This window comes from Asterias amurensis, chromosome 19, assembly GCF_032118995.1.
Source record: "Asterias amurensis chromosome 19, ASM3211899v1".
NCBI lineage: Eukaryota > Metazoa > Echinodermata > Asteroidea > Forcipulatida > Asteriidae > Asterias > Asterias amurensis.
The window spans coordinates 4,384,877-4,407,547 of record NC_092666.1 but is presented as its reverse complement, the minus strand read 5'-3'; the positions used below and the strand labels follow the sequence as shown (position 1 = coordinate 4,407,547).

The 22,671-nt window shown below is 38.8% G+C and overlaps 2 protein-coding genes, 1 long non-coding RNA gene and 1 pseudogene across 3 annotated transcripts in view; 1 reads left to right on the top strand and 3 right to left on the bottom strand.

Moving 5' to 3' along the window:
* Nucleotides 1–3,870: 3,870 nt before the first annotated feature.
* Nucleotides 3,871–6,217, bottom strand: LOC139951250 (uncharacterized). Its single transcript, XM_071950041.1, has 2 exons — nt 6,130–6,217; nt 3,871–4,586 (listed from the first exon to the last, which is right to left on the bottom strand). The coding sequence occupies exon 2, from the start codon at nt 4,582–4,584 to the stop codon at nt 3,871–3,873; it is 714 nt and encodes a 237-aa protein (XP_071806142.1). The 5' UTR covers nt 4,585–4,586; nt 6,130–6,217.
* Nucleotides 6,218–6,560: 343 nt separating this feature from the next.
* LOC139951656 (mitochondrial potassium channel ATP-binding subunit-like) overlaps nt 6,561–22,671 on the top strand; it is a 26,815-nt gene continuing 10,704 nt past the window's right edge. The window contains 12 exon segments of the mRNA XM_071950632.1: nt 6,561–6,698; nt 8,747–8,898; nt 9,421–9,620; nt 10,845–11,000; nt 11,553–11,698; nt 12,286–12,502; nt 13,405–13,588; nt 14,742–14,920; nt 15,230–15,349; nt 15,969–16,041; nt 16,936–17,069; nt 17,741–17,812. Coding sequence (XP_071806733.1) covers nt 6,613–6,698; nt 8,747–8,898; nt 9,421–9,620; nt 10,845–11,000; nt 11,553–11,698; nt 12,286–12,502; nt 13,405–13,588; nt 14,742–14,920; nt 15,230–15,349; nt 15,969–16,041; nt 16,936–17,069; nt 17,741–17,812 — 1,719 coding nt within the window. The 5' untranslated portion in view covers nt 6,561–6,612.
* LOC139951657 (uncharacterized) overlaps nt 11,839–22,671 on the bottom strand; it is a 23,495-nt gene continuing 12,662 nt past the window's right edge. The window contains exon 3 of the long non-coding RNA XR_011787816.1: nt 11,839–12,042. This is a non-coding gene — a long non-coding RNA (uncharacterized lncRNA). The remainder of the gene's footprint in view (nt 12,043–22,671) is intronic.
* On the bottom strand, nt 19,288–20,754 carry LOC139951794 (microfibril-associated glycoprotein 4 pseudogene; annotated as a pseudogene).

Below are 22,671 nucleotides of genomic sequence, written 5' to 3'. Positions count from 1 at the left end.
TTATCATCTTAAAAGACACTGGACTCTATTGGTAATTGTCAAAGACCAGTCTTCTCACTTGGTGTATCTCAACATAATTATGCATAACATAAACAAATCTGTGAAAATTTGAGCTAAAAATGTTGCGAGATAATAAAATGATAGAAAAAACACCCTTGTCACACGAAGTTGTGTGCTTTCAGATGCTTGATTTCGGGACCTCAAATTCTAATTCTGAGGTCTCGAAATCAAATTTGTGGAAAATCGCTTCTTTCTCAAAAAACTACTTTGCTTCAGAGGGAGTCTTTTATCACAATGTTATATACTATCAACCTCTCCCCATTACTTGTTACCAAGTAAGGTTTTATGCTAATAATTACTTTGAGTAATTACCAATAGTGTCCACTGCCTTTAACATGTACCAAGGAGAAAATGCCTTGGTGCCCCTGACCTTTCAAAAAACAAGGCATACATGTCTGGAACCTGTCCTAGGACAAGGAACAGCACACAAGGAAACAAAAAAAACCTTTAAATCCAAAGCATAATATAGATTTAGAGAATGTTGAGCATAACTTTATTATTTACAAAATGTTGTAAAGGTGAATATACACAGAAATTAACACGTCAAATGTATGTATTCATCTTTAAATGAAAAAGTAGAAAAATTTATATCAGTCTTGGAACAAGTTATGAAACTAAAAAGAAAATCTATGTAACGTTTTACATAATATGATGTTTTAAATTAAATCAGAATTATAATAAAATTTTTAGTTGCAAGTGTCCTGGGCTCAATTTAATTTCTAGCCGGTGATACTGAATGGTCAGACAGTATGAGGTTCAGGCCGTGTCTGAAACATCGACTTCGGCTACAGCTACGGCTAGATCGCCCGCGTCTGCCATTCTTCAACACTGGTAGACGCGCTGATCTATACGTAGCTTTAACCGAAGTCGTCGTTTCATCCACGGCCTTAACTTTACTGTGGATGCATTATTAGCCACATGTTATCATATTGCAGACTGCATAGTTTATCTATCATTCAAGACCAGAGTGGGTGATATTTAATGGGCAGACAGTAAGAGGGTTGACTGCACTGTGTGGGATGCATTCACCACATGATAATTGCAGGCTGGCATAATTTATCATTCAAAATCAGTGGATGATATTAAGCGGTCAAACTGTAGGAGGGTTGACTGTGAACTGTGTGGATGCATTCACCATCGTATTGCAGCTGAAATAGTCTATCTATCATTCAAAACCACAGTGGATGGTATTGATAGGTCGTACAGTAGGAGGGTTGACCGAGTACTGTGTACAGTGTGGATGCATGATATCGCATCGCACTCGCAGGATCACATAGTTTACTATTCAAGACCCCAGTGGGTGATATTGAATGGTCAGACAGTAGGAGGGTTGACTGTGTAGATGCATTCACCACATACTGCATGCTAGCATAGTTTACCATTCAAAACCATAGTGGGTGAATAATGAATGGTCTAACTGTAGGAGGGTTGACTGAGCAGACAAATTCAAACCAAATGACATCTATGACCAATTTCATGGCTCTGCTTACCAAAAGAATTCTGGCTTGTGCCCATGAATACTCCTTGTTGTTCAACGCAAGCTTTCTATTAGGCATTCTACAAAATTGGGCGTTGTGTGCAAGCAGAGAATGGTGATCGTAAGCCAAGTATTTGGCGGTTAGGAGACTAGCCATGAAATTAGGCAGCTGTCACATAGTAGGAGGGTTGAAATTTTCTGTCTGTAATCTTAATGCAATGTTCTCTTAAAGGCACTGGACACCTTTGGTAATTGTCAAAGACCAGTCTTCTCACTTACATGTAATGTTCTCCACATTACGCATAAAATAATGTCAGACCTGTGAAAACGTAACTCAGTCATGTTACTTGGGTGCAAGTTGCGAGAGTATAATGGAAGACAAAACACCCTTGTCTTAAAAGGTGTGTGCTTTTAGATGCTTAAATTCGGGACCTGAGCTAAGGTCTCGATTTCAATTCAAATATTTAAGTCCAAATTTTTCAAAAAAGAGTAGGATGAGGGCCTTTTTTTTTCTTTCCAAGATGGCCGCTTAGTATTTTAAATTAAAAAGGCCACAACTCCTTCAGTTTGAAACACCGCAAACTTATTTTATATCTACTTGCATGAGAACCCGTGCTAACAATACTAAAAAGATGTGCTGGTATCTGAAACATGAAGGCATTCACTAATATTGTTTTATGAAACGGAAGGCTACACGTGTAAACGTATAGTAAAACAAGGATGCGGCCCCAAAAAATATGCGGGCAGGGACGATCAACTGGTATTTTTTGGGGTGGCCGAAGTGAGAAATAATTCTTTCTCAAAAACTTTACAGGGACACAACAGCTCCCCATTTCTGAATCGTTACAAAGTAAGTTTTTATGCAAACAATTATTTTGATTAATAAAATTACCAATAGTATCCAGTGCATTTAACTAAAAAAAAAAGAGATTAAAAAACAACTATGTGTAATTTGTTTACCATGATTCTCTCAACATCCCCCAAAATACATGAATGTACATTTCAGTTGAAAATTATATTTCGATTCAAGTTTAAAAAAGAAAGAAATTAAAACATTGGGTGTACATCAGGCCTGGAATTTCATCTTTAAAAGGGCAAGGCCTTTTTTTATTTTGCAAAATGCACTTCCATTGGAAAATCTTAAAGATGGGAAACTTTTGGAGGGGCACCGAAGCCAAAACCAGTAGCCTATAATTCCAGGCCTGGCTAAATAGTCTGGATCTGTTTTGCTATTTATAAAAAATCTACAACAAAAAACATTACTAGAAAACTGTTAGTAATTTCATTTTGTGGATTCGAACACTTTTGAAAAAGACCAATTTTTGAACAAAATTTCAAAATCTAATGTGTATTTTTACTACAAACCTTCCCACATCATATCACAAATCCGCCATTCTATCTGGGCCCGATTTCATAAAGCTGCTCAGGCAGGAAAATGAGCTTAGCACAACAAAATCATGCTTACCAGAATAACATTACCAGCCAAAATATTAAATGTACCACAATAAACTAATAGCAGATAATTTTAACACAATACTCAAATAAGTCTTGGTGTGGGAGCCCACCCACGGCAGACCAGTCCGGGAAGACCCACCAAGACCATGCTCAAGACCCTGATTGAAGACGCAGGAGTAAACAGCAAGGAGAAGCTAATCAGCTGTATGCAGGTTGTGAGGCATGTCAGCCACCTGGACAGACTTAAACATGCGGCAACGCGACAACAATGTCCAAAAAATTACCCTCAATGATTAAACAAATTACACCGTTTGAAATTAATGACAGTGGAAAGCTTCCCTGAAAATATTACTTGCCGATGTGCTGTAGTTTTTGAGAAACAATGTCATGAAAATAACTTTCGTCTCGATGATCATGAGACGAAAATTATTTTAGCAAGTAAAAAAATATATTTTAAGACATTGTTTTACTAATTTTTTAAAAACTACAGCACCTCAACAAGTACTATCATTATCTTCAAACGGTGTAAGTTTAATGTAAATCTGTGGACATTGTGTTTTGTGTTACAAAAAGTACCCAAATCCATTAAGCAGTCTCTATGACATTGGGTCCTAGATACCAACCCTGTTCGAATCACATTGGGGCACAACTAGGCTAGGCACTACGTGGATTGGTTTTTCAGTCTCTACCAGATTGTGTGGGTTTTCCCTGGAATGAATTTTCTAGGGTTTTTCTTCCCCCCATCTAAAACTGAAACTTCCTTTGGTTTTTTTCTTCATCGCTTTTCTGAGAGTCCTTGGCTTCACAACCAAAATAATGAAATATTCTGACGAGTCTGAGTAACTACATGTAGTCTGAGTAGTTATAAAACTCATAACTCATGATAACGGATTTAAATGATACTTCCTCTCAATTTTCTCTCGCTTCGTGACATTCCCACCTTCACTCAGAGTCTCGATGACAACGTTCTCAGTGATCATGTTTACTCGATCCGCTATGACTCGTTCAAGTCTAAACTGAGTAACAGGATCCAAGGCAATGACTACTCGTTCCGGCTCTGACGAGGTACCAGTGTCGATACATTCCCTGCTACTAGCTGGTAACACAACTGTCTTAGCTGGTGACTGCGTTGTCTTGGCTGGTGAGCTCACAACTTTCGTCTGTGGCTCTTTAGGATTTCTATTTCTTCTCGGTCGTTGGATCGGAGTTTGCACCTTTAAGACTTCCTTCTTAATTTTCTTTGGTGGGATTTTGATCACCCCTGGGGCTTTAACTCGTGGCTTGACTTGTCCATCCTCCGCTACCATCGGTACTTGTTTTATATAGCGTATTTCCTGAAGATCATCACTGTGGTAGACAGAATAGTGTTTGATGATGTCTTCCTTACGTCCGAACTCAGCCTCACATTTATTACAGGGAAAGCGAAACCCAAGGTGTTGCTCTTTCACATGGCGCTTGAGATTTTGTTTACTTGAAAACTTCCAGTTGCAGAAGGTGCAGTGCAGCGAGTTCTTGGGTATAATAGGTTCCCCCGAAGCGTCGACCTTGTCATTCAGTATGACTACGATATTTTCCAAGTTCTGATCCTCCATAACTGCAAAGAAAGAAAGTAACGGTTGTTACTTCAAGTTTGTGCTAAAAAATCTTTACAATATTCAAGTAAATTTGCAAAGGATGACTTAACTACTGTCTCTCAGTCAAAAAGGGGATTTAAATTTTCATTCTGGGTCAAGATTAGCTTTCCCACCACCCTCAGTATGTGTGTTTTCCACATTTTCCTCTTGACCATTAACAGGGCTATAACCAGTAGTTTCCTCACTATATTGAGTGATTGATGTTGGTCACTTTGTACCCAAATTACTTCATATTCGTACCCAAGTCACTTCATACCCAAGTCGTTTCGAAGTGGCTTGGGTACGAAGTGACTTGGGTACGAAGTGGCTTGGGTATGAAGTGGCTTGGGTACGAAGTGACTTGGGTACGAAGTGGCTTGGGTACGAAGTGACTTGGGTACGAAGTGGCTTGGGTATGAAGTGGCTTGGGTACGAAGTGACTTGGGTACGAAGTGGCTTCGGTACGAAGTGACTCGGGTATGAAGTGGCTTGGGTACGAAGTGACTTGGGGTTCGTAGTGACTTTGGTACGAAGTGGCTTGGGTATGAAGTGACTTGGGTACGAAGTGGCTTGGGTACGAAGTGACTTGGGTACGAAGTGACTTGGGTACAAAGTGACTTGGGTACGAAGTGACTTGGGTACGAAGTGACTTGGGTACAAAGTGACCGACTGCCCGAGTCTGAGCTCCCAAAATATTATTTAGTAATAACTTTTGTCTCGGGTCTTTGTGACAACAAAAAACGTTTTTTTTTTATATAATTATTAATAAATTATTAAATAGACTAGTAGTACTAGTAGGCATATGCACATCAATAACATGTCTACTACAATGAAATGTTGTTGCCAGCTTATGGTAATGTACTTTTTTTTTACTACCACAATGAACATTGGTAATTGATTGTAAAACAAAGGGTGAATGAATTTGTACATGTTTAAATGTAATGAATGATTCATTGATACATTAAAAATTAAATTAAATATTGAACATTCAATAATCAGACAATGAATATTTCTTGGAATCTTGTACATAAAAGGAAGATTAAGCATGGTAAGACAGGAGAGGTGCCAACCATAGAGTAAGGACAGTGCCAACATTATGAATGAGAGTAAACAGTGATAAGTGATAAGTGATAAGAAAGCAGCTGGACGATTGACGATACATACATGATCATGTTCAATCATGGAGGTAGGATTACCTCCATGGTTCAATGTGGGAAGGCGGATCTAGAAATGGATCCACACTCACAAAGAAAAACACAGTGATTTCCTGCTTGCCAGTGCAGTGCACACACATAGGAGGCGGGGGGGGGGGGGGGGAGAGAGAGGGAGTACACACCGTGGGCATGCATAGAGCAAGACCGTAGGTGTGAAGGCGCGGCGGCACAGCAGAGCACGATATTTCGGCTCTCTCGCTAGGCCTAGGGCTAGGCCATTTGAAAACGGGGATTTCGTGTGGCCAGCTCTTTAATCAAACCAACACACTAAATTATGAACTACATACCACTGCCCTTATTGTTAACTTACCTTTATCGTGTAAAATCAACCAAAAAGTGAGAAAATGACAACTTCCGAGTAGCAAACCAAACCATAGCGTTCCGATGTTTAGCAGTGTAGTCGGATACCTTCATAATGCAAGCGCGTTATCGCTGTCCAAGACGTCGGGGTAGACTAGTAGCTGCAGCGCGCCCTCACGAGGCAAACAAAGACCAGGGCAAAATTGTCAACCCCCACCCCCCCCCCCCCCCCCCCCCCTTAATCCAAATAAATAATAAATAAATAAACATGCATCATTTATTATACAAGTAAGGACCTAGTACGTGTTAAAAACGACTTTGCCATGGGAACTTAAGGTTTTTGAGTGGTATTTCAACCAAATTTTGAAGTGGACGCAGAAAAACAGCAAAGATATCGGTAGAGGGCGCCCTACTAACTTAGCGGAGAGTTTGTAGCAGAAAACAAGTTGGGTTCATTCGGCAGTGGGAGTGGGGTTTATTAAAATTTAAAACAATGACAATTTTGTCATTTTGCGCTGCCAGCAGGCATGCCCTAAAAATGCAAATGACACCACGCATGTTCCGATCTTCAAACACAAGGTAACGTACAAACAATTCCTAAATTGTATAACCTTTTGGTAAAGTTATTCATTCAAAAGTCGACTAGGACTCGAGGCGTGAGACTTTCACCATGTTCAACAAAACAGCTTACAAAAAAAAAAAGTTTTTATAAAATGGAACGTTCTTATTGTTATGCAAAATAATATGTAACTTGGCCTGCCGTATTTTGGAGACAATTAGGCGTTGTTGAAGGGAAGAAGGAGGGAATGGGACTTTCAACTTTGAATCAACTTTAAATTAATTCAGTTATCCTCTGCTTACCAGTTATCACGCTATTATGCCTTTTTCTTTGAATTGGGAAAAAAATAATGATGCCATATATCAACCGATGCCCTAATTATCTTCATTTGTTAACACGAAGTACGCAAACATGTATTAAAACTTGATGGACATTGAAATGTTCACACCACACACCGATCTTGGATGACTTCAACTGGCCCCATTTGTTTTGAGTTTTTCCTGTTTTCACGGCAAACGAGAAAGTATGGTTTCCCGGTGAAGCCATACACGGAAGAAACATCTGCAGTGACTACAAGTGTTCTTTGAGACTCTGTGTATGACTCTACAGCCAGCAGTTGCCTTCATTTTATTCAAAATATTTTTTTATTAAATTTTTAAAATTACCATGGTAACTTGCAAAAAAAAATATATATATATATATATATAAAAAGTGTGAATAATTACTGGCTTCAAAATCTGATTTCTATTTATTTTTTTTCAATTTTTTTTCTTAATATTTATAATAAAGCGTATAAATAAACAGTGATAATTGAATCAACAAGCTGATGTTTAAATGTTAATATAAATAATAGTGTTGATACGAGGGTTACAAAATAAAAATCTCCAAAAATATTAGAAAATGATATAAGGCACAGGCTTCTTTAAGCCTCGGTATTTTTTTTCAAGAATGCTCAGCAAAACATTCAGTCACATGATTTTGATCATCATGAATTGTGAATTGAAATAGCGTTTGATGAAATTTTTTTGGTGGGCAAATATTTCTATATGGCCTCAACATTATGACATATTTGTGTACCTTGTAGAAATGCCTAAAATACCAAACTTTTTGCATTTACAAGTGCAAATGACCAGTGGAGCCTTACGTGTTTCTAAGTTTTGGTCAAAGAAGAGGAGACTCTTTGCTTGGCGAATAAAACCACACAATTTTTATCTTGGGACTGTTTACATCACGCACAGAGAGGTAAAAGATTTGCCACGATATTAGGGACACCTCGAAAACAGGACCTCCTACGATAAATGCTGTTTTTACTATTGCTAGGTAGGGGGGCCTATAATAATATTAGTATTTGGTTAATGGTTGGCTATAAAAAAGTATAAAAATAAGCATGATATTGATAAGTATAAAAAGAGTTCATTAAAAGCAAAAGGCCGGGTGTGATTTCTGATAATCTGATGAGTATTTCATTTCGTCAATAATTATAACATAATAATGTTCGTTGAATGTCACATGCTATCTACTAAAGAATTCTTATAGATTTGCTCAATTACAATTGCTGTCACTTCTTTAGTTTCATGTAAGAATTCTTATATCCTTCTGATATTGATAATAAGGTATCGCGATTGTGTTGAGAACCGCAATGCATTATGGGTAGGCAGAAGGGGCATTCAACCATGCGGTGTATGTAATGTTGTCTTGCACGACGTGCGCACACATGGCCTATGTCTCTGTGTGGGTTCAACAGCGCCCTCTCTTGATATTTTGCTATCTGTGATAAACCTTATTAATGGGTTGTTTTTGTAAAGGGAATGTTGTTAACAGTGCAATGGATTGTAGTTGCGATAACGTAACCCTCCTCCCAACGGCCAAGAGGAGGAGTGTTCCGTTATCACAACTAAATGGATTGGTACCCAGCCAGAATTAAATTTGATTTTACCCAGTCAGTTCCGATTCCGTAGTGTGTTATTCAGAATGATCTCATTCCAATTTCACTGATTTGCAACTTTTTAAGTATAAACATTGATGTGATGTGATTATGACAATGTCTTTTGATGTTTCTATATTTTAGATCCTTGTTTATTTCAGTTGGGACTGTCCAATGCTCCAAATCTCCAACCATCTCCAGTCAACGAGTTCTAAGGTTATACAACGCTATAACGAGACAACCACGCTGCCCAAAAGATAGAAATGCCTCAAAGATCATCCCACAAGTTTCCAGAGGTATTTGCATTCCTAGTACTCCTAGTTAACTACGAGTACATTACTACAAGACCCATTTACTAGGGGCGCTGTACCCCTTTTTGCCCTTCATTTTGTCATTCTCGGTCATACTAGCTCGGTAGGGTTAGGGTTCAGTGTGACCATCATAGAAAATTGAGGTTTCGCGGTTGACTTACAAAAAGTATCTGGGGCGCTATTACAGTATGACAATAATGACAAATTTCAAGAGATAAAGGTGTACAGTGCCCCAGTAACTGGGTCTGTTTTATTCCCTATAATTCTTTTTACTGAAAAAAAAAGTGATAAATGTTCGTAAAAAATTAAAAATATTATCAAATTGAAACACATATATCACTTCCTCCGTAAGACGCAACTGCACCTCCAAAGTGAGGCTAGAAGTAAAAATTAGTCTGGTCACTTTTTGCTACAACTTTTATAATCCTATGAAGGATACGGGAGACCTGACAAAAATGTTGCTGCATAACTGAGTCTAGTGTCTTGTATTCTTCTACCTAATTCCAGGTTTGGTGCTCCTGGGTGGCAGTCTAAGTTGGAGCCTGTGGGGTGTGGTAGCGGAGTGTAAGATCAGAACCAAAGGAAGTTCTCGTATCTTGGATAAAGACGGCAAATATGCAGAGGATCTGAAACAGCCTCGCTTCAAAAAGAGAAAGTTTCTGAAACTGCTTTGGCCAGATTTTTGGTACTTAGTTGCTGCTGTTGTTGTAAGTAGGTTTTGTTTAGTAATAATAATAATGCACGGTTTTTATATAGCACTTTTTCACGGGGTGTCTTAAAGCGCTTCCGACATTATTACCCCTGGTCACTGTAAACCATCTCAGCTCCCTGGGGAGTATACAGCCTGTGCGACAATTATATGCGCTACATGGCTAAACCAATCACAAGAACCATCTCTGCCCTCACAGGTACCCATTACCCCTGGGTGGAGAGAAGCAATTATAGTTAAGTGCCCTGCTCAGAGACACAAGTTTCACGACCAGGATTCGAACCCACACTCTGCTGAACAGAACCATCAGAGCTTGAGTTCGGTGCTCTTATCCACTCGGCCACGACACCCCACATGTTTGTTTGTTTTATATTCTCACCAGGAAAGAACTTTTAAGGAAGAATTTAACAAAAGGTGTATTAACCTTGTTTGGGTTGTATCACAGAACAAAATTGTCGCTAGCTTATCAACACACTTCTGTAAAGTTTATTTATGTCGACTACTTAGGAGTATGCGACACCGGCAACCAATAAGTTAGTCTTGGTGCAAGACAATGGCCCAACAGTGTCGGCTATCTTTATATAGTAATGTGCATGTTGAATGATAATAACAATTAATAACTTGCACTAAGACTACCAATAAGTGCATCAATCACGACAACAATCTTAAAGCTAAGAGTCCTTACTCCTTGGTGTTGCAACAATAATTTGTCTTGTTTTAAAGGATCCCCAGGCCTCAACTTTCACTCTTGAAGGGACACAGCAGTTTTTCCTCTCCTGTTAAGGACACAGGTCTCTATGGAGACAATGTTCTATTGGAACCTAACAGAGGGCACCACGACAAAAGCACAAGGCACCACAGCAATTACTGTGGGAGCCCTCTGGGACACTGTTGGTCAGGACCAGGGCCCAATTTTATAGAGCTGCTAAAGTTAAGATGTTGCTTAACAATTGTCTGCTTAGCAGAAATAAGCAGGACACCGTAGTCACAAATTTGACATGTGACAATATGGTAGTTCATTGGATTCGTAACCTTAAATTCTGGTCATCAAAGTGTTATTATGCTTCACTACTTTTTTGTGTTTAAGCAGGATTCGTACCCACACATTCGTGACTTGACCAACAGACTGACAAAATTTGAGTTTGATACACTTGTGTGTAAGCTTGCTTTTACAGCTACATGTATCATTACCAAATTGTATTCATTGATTTTCCTCTTGCAGAGTGCATTAGCTGCTGCATTGATCAACGTTCAGATCCCAGTCTTACTCGGAGATATGGTCCAAGTTGTAGCAGAGGCAGCTGCAAAGCAATATGGGAACTATATGAGTGAGATACGAGGTCCGGCGTTGAAGCTTATCGCTGCGTACTGCCTGCAGGTAGCGTAGAATGATTACTTTCTTTAGCGACAAAGGAATTTCAAGAAGATAGAAGAGACATCCCCCAAACTTTACCCTACCTCCCTAGGCCAACTTGCCCTCAGGCAACCTCAATTCTCATTGATTTAATTTCCTTAAAATCACTGGACATGCTGGTAATTGTCAAAAACTAGTATTTCCACTAGGTGTATCTCAACATATGCATAAAGTAACAAACCTGTGAAAATTTTGACTCAAACAGTCACTGAAGTTGCAAGAGAATTATGAAAGAAAAAACACCCTTGTATTGCACAAATCTGTGTGCTTTCAGATGAATAACAAAAGGCTTGATGAAGCTCAAAGTCTTTTAATATTTGAGTGAGCTACATTACTTCAGAGGGAGCTGTTTCTCACTATGTTTTATTTTATCAACAGCTATCCATTACAGGTTACCAAGTAATCGATAATTTTGAGTATGGCTATCTACAGTGTTCATTGCATTTAAAGCATGTTTTGAGATTCAAACTCTTCAAGTAATTTGTTTTGGTCATTACCAACATTTTATTTGTTTAGGCGCTTTGTACCTGTAGTTACATCTCGCTCTTGTCTGCTGTTGGTGAACGCACTGCAGTGAGGATGAGAGAAGCGTTGTTTGCCGCCCTCTTGAGACAAGATATAGCGTTTTTTGACACGCATCATACAGGTGAACTAATCAACAGGTTAGTCTCATGTAGGTATTTTTATTATTTTGAAGCATGCAGTGTTTGCCACCCTCTTGAGACAAGATATAGCATTTTTTGACACCCATCATACGGGTGAACTAATCAACAGGTTAGTCCCCTGAAGGTATTTCGGTTATTTTGAAGCATGAGTAAAACTTCAGAAAAAATCTATCCTGCTATTCTGGAAGAATTTTGTTTTGGACATTGTTGAATCATCAAGTGTAACAAAATCAAAATAATCAACCTTGTTTCCTCAGTTTTGTCTTTCTTTTCAAACGCCTCAGTTTTTGGATGTTTCCCATCTCAAATCTTGTATTGATGTGGTCTTTCTCAACAAGAATCTGTTTTGGATAGTGAGAACAAAGACATGGAATTGATGATTAAAAAAAGATTTTAAAAATCCTGACCAAGGTTTGTTTTATTTGAATTCAAGGCTATACCCAAACTGTTATGGCTTTGACTACCATTGTTGCTTAGAGTAACATGATGCTCCATGTCTATAGCTAACATATAGGGCCTGCATAGTAAACATGAATGACCTTTGACCTCAGCATTCTCCAAACTTTCTTTTTTAATCATCTCAGATTATCAGCGGACGTTCAAGATTTCAAAAGCGCCTTCAAGCTTTGTGTAGCACAGGGTCTACGAGGCGTAACTCAAGTCCTTGGTGCTAGTGTTGCTATGTACGTCTTGTCTCCAAAGTTGACTCTTCTACTCATAGCAGTCGTACCAGGAGTTGTTATCGTCGGGACTTTCATCGGGGCTTCACTGAGATCGTTATCACGACAGGTCCAAGAACAGGTCAGTAGGCCCTATTTTATGAGTTCTTGTTTCTACAGTCACTGATCGAGTGAGAGGAATTCCTTCCTTGTCTTCTCTTCATTGAATTCTTTACTAGTATTGTATGATTAAGTTCACTTTTCTGTGAGTCCCTAGCTTCGAAACCAACAAAATGAACTGAAATTAAACAACATGTGAGTATTTTCTGAGGTCATGTTTTTCCATTAGGGGAAACTCCATCAAGAAAGAAATCAAAATAAAACATAATTTTCAACTGGCGACTCACACATGTTATCTCTTGTGTTTCATTAGGGAAAGCTCCATTAAGAAAGAGGCTGGAATAAAACATCCAATTTAAACTGGCAACTCACACCTGTTATATCTGTGTATTTTCTAAGTTCTTGTGTTTTATGAGGGGAAAGCTCCATTAGGAAAGAGGCTAGAATAAAACATCCTTTTCATCTGGCAACTCACACCTGATATCTCTGTGTATTTTCTAAGGTCTTGTGTTTTATTAGGAGAAAGCTCCATTAAGAAAGAGGCCAGAATAAAACATCATTTTCATCTGGCAACTCACACCTGATATCTCTGTGTATTTTCTAAGTTTTTGTGTTTAATTAGGGGAAAGCTCCATTAGGAAAGAGGCTAGAATAAAACATCCTTTTCATCTGGCAACTCACACCTGAAGACCTCATGTAATTCATTGACCAAGTGGCCTTGCTTTGAATTTAAACCAGTGGTACTAATGACTGGCAGATTAACTGCTCCTCTAAGTTTAATGACCCAAGTAAATCAATGTAAACAAACCCGCTGTTGTTTCTAAGTCTTTGTGGTGAAACTCAAAAAATCATTACTGAAGCTCTAAAAGATAATGTTGTTTTGGGTTATAACAAACTCTATCCTTCACTTGTCTGTATTTACAGGTTGCTATGGGAACCTCGGTTGCAGATGAAGCGTTAGGAAACATGAGAACAGTACGATCGTTTGCAATGGAAGAAAAGGAGCTAGAGCTGTACTGCGACGAGATCGAGAAATCCAGACGGCTGAATGAAAGACTAGGTTTTGGTATTGGTCTCTTTCAAGGGCTCAGTAACCTAGCTCTTAATGGTAAATGGCATTGATACTTTTCTACATGTACTACATGTATAGTGTGAAGTATATAAACATGTACGGCTGTAGTGGAGACTAGTGATGCTAGTAATCAATAAACTGAGACTGAAAAGAGAAATGCAGATGGCTGAATGAAAGACTAGGTCTTGGTATTGGTCTCTTTCAAGGGCTCAGTAACCTAGCTCTTAGGGAAATGGCATTGATACTATTCTACTGGTAGTGTGAAGTCTATAACCGGCTGCAGTGGAGACTAATGCTAGTAAGTAATATACTCGGATTGTATAGAGAATTCCAGACGGCTGAATGAAAGACTAGGTCTTGGTATTGGTCTCTTTTAAGGACTAAGTAACCTAGCTCTTAGGGAAATTGCATTGATCCTATTCTACTTGATATTGAGAAGTCTATACTATGCAGCTGAATTGGAGACTAGTGATGCTAGTAGTAGTAAACATATTGAGATTGAAAGGTCTATTCATGGCTGAATCAAAGACTATAGTCTTACAAGTTTTCTGTTCCACCCAGACATCTAGCTCAATGTCCCCGGCTAGCAGTGAACGGTTTTTGGCACATCCCCGTCTAAGATCTGGCTAGTTATTCTAAAATCCAGGTGTGGATTCCACCAAGAGTTAAGACTTGTCTTATCTCGATTTACAAAATGTAGGACCAGTTACTCATCCCAACATAGCACTAGCCTTACGTTTTTAATAACTCCAAAAGAGCTTTGTCTCTATCTCAATTCAATTCAATTTAACGAACATTTATTTCCACAAAGGGTAATCACTTAATAAGAAAACAAAACAATAGATACAATAAACTAATACGTGGAGGCATTACCCAGGAAGCCGAAGCTTATAAACGGAATGCCTTAAACAAACAAAAATAGACTAAAGTAAACAATAAAGAACAAGCAAAAAAAAAAAAGACAAAAGACAAAACAAAACAAAACAATGAAACAAAACCAGACAAACATAAAGTGGACATAAACTGTAGTAGAAATAAGATACTCATGTATTTTCACTTCACTGCTTATGTTACACTTAGTTACCTGTTGATGTGTGTTGTGTTGCCATTCGATTCGACCTCCGAGAAAGACTCTGCTTGGGTTGAAATTTATGTCAGGCATTTACATCATGTACTTTTTTTTCCCCAGGGATTATTGTGGGAGTGATTTACAGTGGAGGTTATCTACTAGCCAGTGGTGACATCAAACCAGGTCAACTCATGTCTTTCCTCGTTGCTTCTCAAACTATCCAGAGATCACTAACAAGTATATCAATCCTCTTTGGTCAGGCAATTAGAGGAACCAGCGCTGGGGCTCGAGTCTTTGAGGTATGAGAGAGTAAAGGCCCAGTCACAAACATCACGAGAACAAAAACGAGAATGTTAAAAGTTCACGCCCTCGATTGCTTGACTAAGCGTGGACATATTGTTTGGAGCACTTCAACCACTATATTGCGTTCTGTTTACATTACTATCATTATCGTTTCTGTTATCACTGCAGTGTGACGTGGCCTGAAAGCCATTTCCCCAACTATTCAAAGGAGCAGTCTAGCCATTTGACTTTCTTACTTGTACTTCAGACGTTTTATGTTAGACCTACATCTTCTTAAAAAAAAACAACACTTTTTTGTGTTTCAGTATCTAGAATTGGAGCCAACGATTCCTCTGAAAGGAGGTAAACACATTCCGTTTCACAGTTTCTATGGCAACGTAAGGTTCAACGATGTGACATTCAGCTACCCAACGAGGCCTGAACAGGTGACAAATATTTACTGCAATATTTTTTAAACTGTCTTCGAAATTTTAGACTGCTTCGGTAATATCATTTAAAGGTTTCATACAAGACTATTTTCAAATAACTGGGGTTGAATAAAAACAAATTGAGTGGGACTTGGACCTGCGACCTCCCATTCTGGCTCTCTACCAACTGAGCTTCATGTATCTTCAGTCGAAATGCTTGGGCTACGTGACAAAATTAACAAACCGTTCCCTACATTTAACCTAAGCTGGAATGCAGAGGCAAGATATTGCATTTTAGACAGATTTCTTGTGAGGTTAAAAAAATTTGAAAGGCATTGATAAAGAGAAAAAGGCAGGTTCACTTTAAATGGCAGTGTTACACTTAACGCTTAAATGTTCCCCCTGCAAACAAATTTCTAGGTCAAAAAGCTATCAGTGTAGCTGGGCCAATGATTTGGAACAAAGTCTTCCTACTGTCATAAGGTAATCTGTTACTCTACGTAGCTACATTTCTTAAAGTCCTTAAGACTCAACTTTTTCCATGATTAGTTGCCTTCTAGTACGCTATGATCTTGATGGAATAGCGCCTTATAAATTTTAATTCCAATGTTATGTTATTGTCATTGTTTGTTACAAGGTTGTTTTGAGGGGATTGACGTTAGACATACCAGCAGGACAAGTGGTGGCTGTCTGTGGTCCATCAGGAGGGGGTAAGTTCAATGACCTCTAACAGCGCCTTCGCATGTTGAAAGATGTAAAGCCTCGGGTGTAGAGGAATCTGAGTGCAGGGACAACTGTAGAATGCCATTCAGGCCTGATACTTCACGGTGGCAACGATGGCCCCCTGTGGCCCCTTGGTCATTGCCTTGGTTCCCTTGATAATGCTCAAGCAGAAATTGATGGTTGGTTCCTCATAGGGTGCCCTTTACCAAGAGGAATATGCCTTGATGCCCTTGAAAAACAAAGCATAGATCGCCATTGCTTTGGGCTCTACATATTTGTAGGGAGTTAATTTAATTTTTCAATTACTAAATCTAGAGAAGCCAAGGGTTCTTGAACTTGTTTTGCTGTAACACCATGTGTGTATCTAGAGTTTGTTCTTAGAGAACTGTCTATTTTTATTCTACTACCGCGGAGTAGATTGTTCGGGTGTTCGGGAGACCGTCCAGTTCTGAAAATAACTGTCCTGCTTTTTAACTATTACCCGAGCGGATGGTATAGAAAATAGGCTGGGACTACTACTTGAGCTTAATAGGATCGTAATTAACTGTACTACCGCGGAGTCGGTTCTTAAATTGGTCTCAACGTTTCGACTAGCCAAGAACCCAATAGAGAGAAGACAAGGAAGGAAGTTTCAGTTTTAAATGTGGGAGGGAAACCTCGGGGGAATTGTTCCAGGGAAAATCCACACAGTTAGGTAGGAACTGAAAACCCAATCGGCATAGTGCCACAGTGGGATATCAATCGAAGGTTCTAGACATCATCAGTGGAAGATTCTTGTAAAGGAATAAGACTTCTCAGCTTATTATTGATGAAATAATAGGACATTTGCAGGAAAATGTCACTAACAATTTCTTTACATTTATTATTTTTCTGCTGTACAGGGAAATCTACAATTGCTGCCTTACTTGAAAGGTTCTATGATGTCACTAAAGGCTCTGTTACTATTGACAACGTGAATATTAATGAGCTTGACCCCAGTAAGCTACGAGGTCAGACAATTGGTTTCATTAATCAGGTGAGTTGTTTAATTTGTAGTAACTTGACAACCCTCCTACTCTTTGTACCATTTTTGGAGCAAATTGCCCAACCATTTTTTGAAACAATTCACCGAGGCAGATTTTGTAGTGTGGCACTACTGTGCATAAAAAATAATGTTTCAAAGTACAGTGTACATTACATGCATTCACTACTTTCTTATATTTCTGATATTATGTTATATTCAAAACCACAGTGGATGATAATAAATGGTCAGACAGTAGGAGGGTTGACCTTATACTGTGTAGATGCCATTTCTACATGATAACTTTTTTTCCAGGCAGTCATAGTTTATGTATAATTAAAACCACAGTGGATGATATTGATTGGTCATATAGTAGGAGGGTTGACCTTGTACATGTGTAGATGCCGTCACCACATGATATTATTTTGTAAGATGGCATAGTATCTATAACTCAAAACCTAAGTGGTTGATATTCAACGGTCAGACAGTAGGAGGGTTAAGATATGAAGTTAACCTAATGCGCAACTTAGCACTACATTTTACATATACTACATGTAAGCGCCTTGAGTACCTTGCTGGTAGATACACACGCCCTATACATGTAGAACTTTATTATTATTATCGTTATCGTTATAGTTATCGTTATCGTTATCGTTATCGTTATTATTTATTATTTATTTGTTTAGGAGCCGGTGTTGTTCGCAACGAGTGTGATAGAAAATATCCGGTATGGAAACCCAGATGCATCGGATCAAGAGGTAAGACTTAATCAAGCACCCTGTGTACCATACAACCAAACAGGCAGTTTCGATTGTAATGTATAAAGGGCCAGACTACATCTTCAAGTTCCCGATATATCCTCGGTTGCTCTCAAAGGCAGTAGACACTAATGGTAGTAAATCAAAATAGTTATTAGCATAAACCTTACTTAGTAACGAGTAATGGGGAGATGTTGATAATCTGAAACATTGTGAGAAACATCTCCCTTTGAAGTAACGTAGTTTTTGAGAAAGAAGTAATTTTCCACTTATTTGATTTCCAGACCTCAGATTTAGAATTTGAGGTCTCGAACTCAACCATCTGAAAGCACACGACTTTGTGTGACAAGGGTGTTTATACACTTTCGGTACAAAAAACAAAGTAAAAGTTCACAGATTTACAAATAATTTACAGGGTTTACAGAAGGTAATTTGGTGAAAGACTTATCTTGAAATATTATTCCATGAAATGCTTTACTTTTTGAGAAAACATTAGCGAGAATTGCGGATTTATTTTAAACACATGTCATGTCAATCGGTTTGATTTCTACTAAAGAATCCTACTTACTAATTTAAAACTAAATCACTGGTGTTGACTGGTCAGTTTACAGTACTTTGCATAATTTCCATAGTAGAGCAGGTCTTTAATAGGCCCTGGAGTCTAGTATACAAATATTGACTGCTTCGAGTGCTATGGTTAAAACTATGACACCGAGGTGATCCCCGGAGCGTTCTATTTTTCCAAGGCGCAGCCCAACAGACTACAATGTATTTATCATTTTTGTACACGTAACATTCCTACGTGCGTTTCAGAAACACAGATGAACAACTAATTGGGTTAGAGGTCAGTGAAAGGACGTCTGGGTACTTTCACACGACAAACGTTTACAGAACTTCGGAGTGGAGTGTTCAGTTTACAAGACTTGAGAGTGTGGTGTTCAGTTTACTAGACTTTAGAGTGTGGTGTTTAGTTTACAGGACTTCAGAGTGTGGCGTTCAGTTTACAAGACTTGAGAGTGTGGTGTTCAGTTTACAGGACTTCAGAGTGTGGTGTTTAGTTTACAGGACTTCAAAGTGTGGCATTCAGTTTACAGGACTTCGGAGTGTGGTGTTCAGTTTACAGGACTTCGCAGTGTGGTGTTTAGTCTACAGGACTTCAGAGTGTGGTGTTTAGTCTACAGGACTTCAGAGTGTGGTGTTCAGTTTACAGGACTTCAGAGTGTGTTGTTCAGTTTACAGGACTTCAGAGTGTGGTGTTCAGTTTACAGGACTTCAGAGTGTGGTGTTTAGTATACAGGGCTTCGGAGTGTGGTGTTCAGTCAACAGGACTTCAGAGTGTGGTGTTCAGTTTACAGGACTTCAGAGTGTGTTGTTCAGTTTACAGGACTTCAGAGTGTGGTGTTCAGTTTACAGGACTTCAGAGTGTGGTGTTCAGTTTACATAACTTGAGAGTGTGGTGTGCAGTTTACAGGACTTCAGAGTGTGGTGTTCAGTTTACAGGACTTCAGAGTGTGGTGTTCAGTTTACAGGACCTCAGAGTTTGGTGTTCAGTTTACAGGACTTCAGAGTGTGGTGTTCAGTTTACAGGACTTCAGAGTGTGGTGTTCAGTTTACAGGACTTGAGAGTGTGGTGTTCAGTTTACAGGACTTGAGAGTGTGGTGTTCAGCTTACAGGACTTGAGAGTGTGGTGTTCAGCTTACAGGACTTGAGAGTACGGTGTTCAGTTTACAGGACTTGATAGTGTGGTGATCTGTTTACCGGACTTCAGAGTGTGGTGTTCGGTTTACAGGACTTCAGAGTGTGGTGTTCAGCTTACAGGACTTCAGAGTGTGGTGTTCAGTTTACAGGACTTCAGAGTTCGGTGTTAAATTTACAGGACTTGAGAGTGTGGTGTTCAGTTTACAGGACTTGAGAGTGTGGTGTTCTGTTGCAGAAAGTGATGTTCAGTTTACAGGACTTCCCGTATTTTCATAGAGCAGTTCTTCAAGGAGTAGTTGTTGCCTTTCCAGAGTGCCCATTGTAAACCTTGTGCCCATTCCACTTGACTCTGGTTGAACCATCTGCCGTTAAGGTGTGCATGAAAACAGGCATTAAACCACCATCCTCCTTTATCACGTTGTGCACAGTCTCCACCATTGTAGCTATCATTGTCCTGATCCTTGGTACTGAATGACTGGCCATTTTGATACGCCATTGAATCACGCACTGAGCTGTCATTATTGTAGGAACCAACTAGGAGAGTGTACTTATCACCTGATACAGCAAACTCATCATAACTGGCCCAAGCTGTGTTTCCGTCCCAATCAGCCATATTTACCATTAATTGCCATTGTCCTGACGTAGTAAGGTTACGTAAGATGTCATTACCCAGCCAGAACTCAGCGGAGAGATCACCAAACCCAGATTGGTATTCTGCCCATTTGCGGTAAAAGACAACTGAGCCATCTTGTCTCCTCTGGAACACGATCCAGCCTCCTCCATCTGTCTCCATATCACAATAGACCTTCACCCCATCAGTCAGGCCAGCAGGGTAGATGGTGTAGATGCCACTCTGACAGCTACCAGACTGGTATAACTTCAGACAACTGCTATTTTGTGCAGAGTCTGGAGCTGAAAGTGAAGGAGTTTCCAAGTTGTCATCATAGTAGGCAACTCCTTGCAGCTCAATGAAGTCATCAGGGCTTTGAGATTGGGTAGCATTGCTCAACTGACAAACATGGCTACATGTGTAATAGTTGAATGATGCACAGTGTGGATCCATAGAGCAGTCTCGCCCACAGATCACAGGAGATGATACATTCTTCCATTTAAACACATGGTTAACCAAAGCACGGTTACTTGCTGCGTAAAATGTTTGAGTGTACCAAATAGCACACTCGCTGTAGCATTGTTGGATGATAAGAGTTACAATGATGGATGTTATAAAAATAACAGATTTCATTTTCATGCCGAGTTTAAAAGTTATTGGATGGCATCAATAACCAGTACCGAGAGTCTGTCTTCACTCGACAGTGGGAACGGGTGTTATGTGACAACAAAATAGACTTGGAACTCATTAAGTACACTCGCATTGAGAATCTGTTCATGTAATTTATTACATGAGCTAGAAGATCAATGTTGAAATCGTTAATCTCAGAGACAAACAATTATAAACTGATTGATTTTCTTGTTGTTTACAACAGTTGCCATGGTTAGCTTAAATTGTGGTTTTTGTCAGCCTTCTGTTTTTGTCTTTGTAGTTTCTCTTTTCTATCCAAATGAAATAATTTGCTCAAGTACTTATTTATAATGAGCTAGAAGGTCAAGGTTCAAATCGTTAATCTCAAAGACAAATAATTATAAACTGATGGATTTTCTCTTTGTTTACAACATTTGCCATGGTTTTCCGATAGCGGTTTTGGTCTGCCTTTGTCTAAGTCATTGTTTGTCCCCAATAAAAATGAAATAATTTGTTCAAGTACAGTCACATAACCTACAGGCTCAATGTTAAAATCATAAATACGAAAGACAAACAATTATAAACTGATTGATTTTGTCTTTGTTTACACCAGTTGCCATGGTTTTATTACCGATATTAATTTGAGTCGCCTTCTGTTTTTGTCTTAGTAATTGCTTTGTCCTCAACCAAAATGATATTGTATCCTCCATTGATTATCTCATTATTCTAATATGTATTTGCATGCTGTGCTTCATTACATTGAAGCCTATTGTTAAAGTCTAACCACATGCTTAGTAAATATTTTAATCAAAGAACAGATAAAAAGGTTTGGGCAAGTTTTATCCTAAAGCTCACTAAAGCTCCCTCAGATTCTCATCAAAGAAATATTTTCATCTGGAAGTTCACCGTATCTAAATTTCATACCAGTACCAATCCTCCAGAGAAATATTTCCACCTGAAAACTCACTGATTATAAAGTTCATTCCAGTACCAATCCTCCAGAGAAATATTTCCACCTGAAAACTCACTGATTATAAAGTTCATTCCAGTACCAATCCTCCAGAGAAATATTTCCGTCTGAAAACTCACTGATTCTGAAGTTCATACCAGTACCAATCCTCCAGATAAATATTTCCGTCTGAAAACTCACTGATTCTGAAGTTCATACCAGTACCAATCCAACAGAAAAATATTTCAAACTGAAGCCTCACTGATTCTGAAGTTCATACCAGTACCAATCCTCCAAAGAAATATTTCCGTCTGAAAACTCACTGATTCTGTAGTTTACACCAGTACCAATCCTCCAGAGAAATATTTCCATCTGGGATGAAGCCTCACTGATTCTAAAGTTCATTCCAGTACCAATCCTCCAGAGAAATATTTCCACCTGAAAACTCACAGTTCTAAAGTTCATTCCAGTACCAATCCTCCAGATAAATATTTCCATCTGGGATGAAGCCTCACTGATTATAAAGTTCATTCCAGTACCAATCCTCCAGAGAAAAATTTCCATCTGAAAACTCACTGATTCTGAAGTTCATACCAGTACCAATCCTCCAGAGAAATATTTCCATCTGAAAACTCACTGATTCTGAAGTTCATACCAGTACCAATCCAACAGAAAAATATTTCAAACTGAAGCCTCACTGATTCTGAAGTTCATACCAATACCAATCCTCCAAAGAAATATTTCCGTCTGAAAACTCACTGATTCTGTAGTTTATACCAGTACCAATCCTCCAGAGAAATATTTCCATCTGGGATGAAGCCTCACTGATTCTAAAGTTCATTCCAGTACCAATCCTCCAGAGAAATATTTCCACCTGAAAACTCACAGTTCTAAAGTTCATTCCAGTACCAATCCTCCAGATAAATATTTCCATCTGGGATGAAGCCTCACTGATTATAAAGTTCATTCCA

Coding starts and splice junctions, on each gene's coding strand:
- LOC139951250 (XM_071950041.1), bottom strand. CDS start 4,584: ATGGAGGATCAGAACTTGGAAAATATCGTAGTCATACTGAATGACAAG.